The sequence below is a fragment of the Gymnoscopelus braueri genome (genome assembly GCF_963280865.1).
Source record: "Gymnoscopelus braueri genome assembly, chromosome: 12".
Taxonomy (NCBI): Eukaryota; Metazoa; Chordata; class Actinopteri; order Myctophiformes; family Myctophidae; genus Gymnoscopelus; species Gymnoscopelus braueri.
In genome coordinates, this window is record NC_137614.1 from 48,347,865 (window position 1) to 48,354,917 (window position 7,053).

At 43.2% G+C, this 7,053-nt stretch overlaps 1 protein-coding gene across 1 annotated transcript; it reads right to left on the reverse strand.

Moving 5' to 3' along the window:
• Positions 1–2,783: 2,783 nt before the first annotated feature.
• LOC308096972 (small ribosomal subunit protein uS3-like) lies at positions 2,784–3,476 on the reverse strand (the record flags this gene model as incomplete). The annotated part of the gene is made up of 1 exon (XM_080444503.1): positions 2,784–3,476. The coding sequence occupies one exon, from the start codon at positions 3,474–3,476 to the stop codon at positions 2,784–2,786; it is 693 nt and encodes a 230-aa protein (XP_080300629.1).
• Between the last annotated feature and the right edge of the window lie 3,577 nt (positions 3,477–7,053).

Below are 7,053 nucleotides of genomic sequence, written 5' to 3' on the forward strand. Positions count from 1 at the left end.
TCGATTCCCGCCGGGGAAGCTGTGGGCTCTGGGGGCGTGTCTTCTCCTCCGCATCATCAGCACCCATACCTTAGGTGGGGTTGGCGAAAGGGCCTCTCTGTGTGGAGTTTGTATGTTCTCCCCGTGTCTCCTAGGTAATACCCTCACAAAAACATGTAGTAATCCTGGTCGCTGTCACACCCACCGCCACTGTCACACCCACCGCCACCGCCACTGTCATACCCACCGTCACCGCCAAACCCACCGGACATACTTATAGCGGACATCATACTTGCGGTGTTGTAACTCGATCGCTGCCTGTTACGACTTTTTGAACTTTTCTTTTTAACTTGAATTCTTGGAGGTGGCACCGTTGAACTTTTCGTTTTAACTTCAACTCTTGGAGGTGGAGTGCTGATGATGTTTGAGTCTCTTGAACGCTTTGATTTGCCAAAGAAACGCTTCTTCAGCCAGCTCAGGAAACGGGATGTTTTTCCTGTCCTCCTCCTCGCCGGATGATCCAGGACCAGCGACTGTGCTGCTGTTCTCCATTTTTGAAGGATCCCTTGTCAGTTTAGTTTGTTGTCGTCTTGCTCTACGTCTTAATCTCTCAAGCTGACAAACAACTCACTCTCACTCTGACACCTTCTTTTATTTGGGACGGGACTTTGGTGATGTCATCAACATCATGACAACATCACACATATCCATTATTGGCCAGTATTTGGACGCGGACCATACTTATTTACATACTAAACAAGACCAGGAGACCTGGTTCTGCCAGACCCAGAATAAGTACTTTATAAGAGCAGAGCACTACGTCACGGCTAAGCCGGACTTCACATGACGCGTCAGCCTGTGTCTATGCCCATGTATGGACGAAAGGGGGACGAACTTTTATGGCTGAGGCCTGAGGGAAAAAAGGGGGCATGCCCATGTATGGACGAAACAGGTACAAAGCCTCATGTAGGCCGACGGGTCTGGCAACAAAAATATGGACAAAGGGAGCCCCATTGGTTTCTACGGACCCGTGTTGAAGCCACTTTTTTTCTGTGAATTCAAATCCACCATGTTGGAACTTCTGGTCCACGAAAAGCAACCGGAAACGAATGCTATTGGCTGGAAGGGCAGCAAGGGCGGGTCTTCACCGGATCACACAGCCATGCCAGCTAGCTGGTGACCGTCTCTTCCAGATAGGTCTCCAGCTGCACTCCAACTGCATTCCAGTGATGTAATGACCCAACCAGGGCAGCGCGTTGTGAGATTAACACATGCCAAAACAGTCTGTGTGTGTGCGTGTGCGTGTGCGTGTGCGTGTGTGTGTGTGTGTTCGTGCGTGTGCGTGCGTGGGAGTGTATAAATGTCCTTCTGCTATCCTTGTTATCCTTATTTCCCTGAGTCACGTCTAGTGTTAGAAATGAATTAAGCAACGCTGGGGATTTTCCATGTGTATTTTGCGTGTGTATATGTATGTGTGTTTGTTGTGTATGTGGGTGGGTGGGTGCAAGCCCCGGGTTGTTACCGTGCTATGCCGACCGGCACTGAATTAAGCTGGTGGATGTGCGTGCGGGTTTGAAAGTGGTGACATCAGCCATTTGGCAGGTGGAGGTGTCGGAGCAGGTGCTACAATATGTGGCAGAGAGAGAGGGATGGAGGGAGAGAGAGAGACACAGAGAGAGAGAGAGAGAGACATACAGTACAGACAGACTAGAGACAGACAGAGACAGACAGAGGGAGAGAGAGGGAGAGAGAGAGAGATGGTATGGGGGGGAGAGGATGGAGGAAGGGTGGGGGCATGGCATGGGAGACAACACCATGGGGTGGTGCAGGGTGGTGCAGAAGGACCCGATTCAGAGTGTCCTGTCCACATGGATGTATTTTTAGTCACTGTACCAGGCGCTGATCTATAAGGGTGCAACAGTTCATCGAACGGATCAATTCATTTTGATCTGAATAAAACAATCCATTTGGTGGACGTTTCTTTTTCCTTCTTATTTTCCCCCCATTTTTTCAGCATGTCGTTATTGCAATTTTTGCGTTTTCTTCAAAACACACTATTTGCTACTACTCCGAAATGTTTTGTCCAAAAGTTAAACAAACTGGTACACATTATCCCATTACCATTAGTGGCTATGACTGCCTTCCAATCCAAAGTTTGTGGGCGCTTGGGTAGGCAACCCGGCCTGGCGGTGAGACCTGCGCTCTGCGGACCACACTTTTTTTTCTTCTTCTTTTTTTTTTTACACAAAAAAACAGTCTTGCTTCCATTTCTGAGAATGGATGGAGAGCACCCTTTTATGCATTGGGTACAACAGGTGTTCCCTGGGGCACCTCAGGCTAGACCACTGGTTCTCAAAGTGGGGTCTGTGGACCCCCAGGGGTCCTTGAGGGGGTTCCAGGGGAACCCAGCAAAAGTAATTAATATAGCATATAATTTTAACCACTTTATCCATTTATACGTTGCAGATCTACAAGCTCACCCGCGTCACCTCATGCCGGGAGCTTGTATATCTGCGTTTTTTGAAAATATTAGAAAAATATTGAAACTTTTGGGGACATTTTTTATATATATATAGTCCTTTTTTAACCACGCTGCAAGCTTGTATCTCCTTTTTTTTTTTTTTTTTATTAGAAAGATATCGAAAATGTTTGGAAAAGTTTTAATATATATGTATATTTTTTGTACATAAATCTTCTCTTCTTTGGGGGTTCCCTGGCACAAAACCTTTTCAGATGGGGGTCCGCCGCCAAATATATATCAATTTGGGGATCCTTGACGCGAAAAAGTTTGAGAACCACTGGGCTTAGACCCCCTTGAAATGCTCAGAAATGGGCGTGGTGGGCAGGGTCTCCTCCTTGGGCTCCAGAATCACGATGTGGTCCGGCAGGGGCTTCTTGGGACCCATCTTGCCGCTGGGGTCCCAAGGGAGCATGATCTTGACCTTGATGCCGAGCGCGCCCTGCCTCAGCAGGACGTGGCGGACCGCCATGTCCACGTAGCGGTTGACGGGGTCTCCGCTGTGGATCATCAGGCCGTCCGTGAACTTCATGGACTTGGCCCTCTGGCCCCTCAGCTTGCCGGAGACCACCACCTCGCAGCCCTGGGCGCCGCTCTCCATGACGAACCTCAGCACGCCGTAGCAAGCCCGGCGCACCGCCAGGCCGCCCAGCAGCTTGTAGCGCAGGGACTCCGCCTGGGCGACGGCGGACAGTCCGCGGGCGGGGATCTTCTCGGCGTAGAGCTCCACGCCGCCCTCGGGGAAGCCGAACCTCCTCTGGACGGCGGCGGTCAGCTCTCGGATGCGGCGGCCCTTCTCTCCCAGCACGTTCTGGGTCCTGGTGGCCCGCACGATGACCTCGGTCCTGGTCGGGGTGGCGCGCACCTCCACGCCCGAGTAGCCGTCCTCGGCGAGCTCGCGGGTCAGGAACTCGTTCAGCTCGGCCTTGAAGACGCCGTCCGCGACGAACCTCCTCTTCAGGGACATTTTGCCTGCCATCTTCCAAAATAGAGTTCAGATAGGAAAGCGAACGGATGAGTTTTACGTTTTGCGTAGCCAAATAATAATACCTGAGATTTATATAGCACTTTTCTTGCTTAGTGCTCTAAGTCTCTTGGGTCTGATGTCATGCTGACAAAGTCAGCCATATTTGGGTGTAGCTGCGGTAGCCTGGAAACCAGACAAATATGCCATTGCAAAAAAAAAAAAAACTTGCCCTCTGCAGATTTGGTCTGGCACCGCTCAGTTGTGATTGGATTTCACTCCCTCCGAAGTAGTGAGGGACCAATCAGGGCCCAGTATGCAACTATGGGGCGGGGCTTATCACCACAGAGGCATTTTTTTAATTTGACCTTTGGAAATGCAGGTTCCACACAGATTTCAGGCTAATATCTACGCAGTGATATTAGTCTGGCCATGCAGGCTATAGCTGCGGTGGGAACTCCATATATGGTTATGGGTGAGTCATAGTGAACTCTATATATAGTTTTGGACTGAGTAATAGTGGACTCTTTATATGGTTATGTCTGAGTCATAGTGACGGACACTTCTGAATCATATCTCTGCAGAAACCAACTATGTCCAAAATATCAACTTTTCAGGAAATGTCTATTCACACCCACTTAAATAACCTACTTAAAGGGCTATTTCACTTTCAAACTTTCAATGCTTATGTGGTCATTTTATCGTCTTTGTGATTCAGTATGTTATCAGACACGCCCGCCCCTTCCTCTACAAACCCATTGTAACTTCAAACTCCATTTTAACCATCTTAGATAAATCATAGACACCCGTCCTTGGTTCTAATACATGAGGGGGCTGTGATTTTTCAATTACTTTTATCATTTATTCATTTGATATTTTTTTTCGTTTAAAAAAAAAAAAAAAGAAGGAGGAGGAGGAAGACGATGAGGAGGAGCCTGTAGAAACTGGAGAAGAAGATGATGCTAAGCCTCACACATTAGAAGGACAATATCAGTCACCAGAACCAAGGACAGGTATTTTTCATTAATCTACATGGTAACATTTTGTTTGAAGTTACAATAGGTTTGTATAGAAAGGGGGCGTGCCTGATCCAATGAATATCAAATATCTAAATACTGAATCAAGCAACTTAAAAACTGTGTGTCAGATTGAATGTGTCCTTATTTTATTATCATTTTACCCATATCTTGCTCAAGTGGAGTTTGGAGGTTTTGTCCATCATTGATTAGAATGACAAAGTCAGACGCAAAAGAAAGTTAGGTGGTTTGAACGGATAGGTTTGAGGATGGAGTTAGAGGTTAGAATGGAGTTAGAGGTTTAGTCAGAAGCGCTTTGTAATACTCATTGGTGCAATATTTGGGGTAAAACCCCTTTTTTTAATTTAACCAATAGCATAGCATAACTATATGATCTGACATTTGTAACAAACCAAACCGCTTGATAATAATCGGTTGAGAATTCTCAATGTCGGGCGGAAATCTCATTACAGTATGTTCAAAACTGTTACTTTCCAGGATTCAAATAAAACAAATTATGGAGTATTTCCAAGTATTTCGCGATGCAACGCATTGTGAGCTTGTAGATCGGCTATTTTCAAAATATTTGTATACATTTGAAAACTTGTGAAACGGGACATTCTGCATAATGAGTACACTGTAAAAATTGAGGCTTTGGATCAAAGTAAAAAAATTGCTTCAACTTGTTACAAGTAATTATTTTACTTTTTCTCAACTTGAAAATTACCCTTCTCCAAAGCTAATATATTCAATTAGTTTAAATTAAATAAGTTATTACAACCAATGAATATTTTTTATTATAATTAAATCAATTTTTTTAATTAAAGCAATGTATTCTTTTTACATGAATTAGTTTTTTCACTTTGGTTTAAGCTTATATCTTAAGTTACCGTAAGTTAAGAAACTCCTTCCAACCAATGAATATTTTTAATTTGAACCAAACCATAAATTCTCTTTGAATGAACCTGTATTTTCACTTTTATTTAAGCTTATATTTTAAGTTACCGTAAGTTAAGAAACTCCTTCCAACCAATGAATATTTTTAATTTGAACCAAACCATAAATTCTCTTTGAATGAACCTGTATTTTCACTTTTATTTAAGCTTATATTTTAAGTAACTACAAAGCAAAATTATGTATAAAACAAAGTAATTTTTTCTCTTTAACAAAACCTAATGCGTTTGTTTCAACCTGTTACAAGTAAACTAATTACTTTACTCCAAGTTTAAAAATACACTTGAAATTACGAAGAGACACAAATTTATATTCAACATTTATTATGGCGTCTTCCTGAGTACAAATCTGTAAAATCAGACCTATTTTAACAAATTTAACATACAATATCAGTGATAAAACAGTGATAAAACACATTTCAAGGAAAACATTCAAAATTGTCATGAGGTCCAGGCAAGGTATTTTACACCTTCACAAATTGCCTGACAACATGACTGCCGGACCATTTTGAACACATCTTTGGCAATTTGCTAGCTGCCAATGGAATGTTACCTCTTCCTTAAAAATAGCAGAGCCTTAAGGCTATATTAGACTAACCCAGTCTGTCTCACAATCAGTCAGTAATCCTATCAGTCTGTACTCTGTAACAGTAAACAGTAATTAAACCAGTCAGTCTAACAGTATATGTAAGGCTCTGCTAAATCATCAATATACAAGATCAATGAAATGGCAGTCTCAGAAAATATTGGGGGGGAAAAAAGCTTGTAAACAGGGACTGAAACCAAAAAATACTGTAGCTTCCTGCAAGAAGTCATAAACAGCCACACCAGAGACAAGAAAATCATGCTCCAACTTAACACATTTGTTGTATGTACAGTATATAGCAACATACATAATGTTTGAAGTTTTTCAGAAAACTTTGGTCAGGATTTAGAAGGCGTTTTTAGAATTGGACTTAGGTCAAATGCATGGGTTAAATAAAACTGAGGCAAATTTACACAATAGAACAGGACACATCTTCAACATTTTGCATTTCATGGACAGAAGCACTTGACTCATCATCTGAAATATTCTCCTGCAATTCATTGCTTGAATCTTGAGAGGGAAACTCTGAGCAATGCCAGGCTTTAAATTAAAAAGCAACAACAGCATGTGCCATTTCTTCCTTCAGAAGATCAATTGAAAGAGTGGAAACATTTTTAACTTCCAGAGTGCGTGTTAGGAAACTGCACAAGTGCAATTCATGTGCCATATGAAACTGATGCCTCTGTGCCAATGATAGGAGCACATTTTTGTAACAGTTTGTGTGCCGCACAACCCTTTTGAAGAAGCTATGTTTCGCCTCGAATCTCATTGTCCATAGAGCAACCAGGGGACTAAATTTATAGAAGATGCCTTGTGGTTTCTGGACTTCTGAGTCCTGAAGGCTCCATAAAGATTTGTCTTATATGGGCACCCTTGAAAAATACATGTAACAGTTTCAAAATTTAGCAGATGCTGTCCGATGTTACGCAAATAGTCTTTCAACGTTGTGCTTTGTTTGTATGCACACAAAAGGCATGTAAAAGTTGTCAGTTCAGCCTTTTCAGTGGCAAGTTGAGGGTGGCTCCTTGACAAATGAC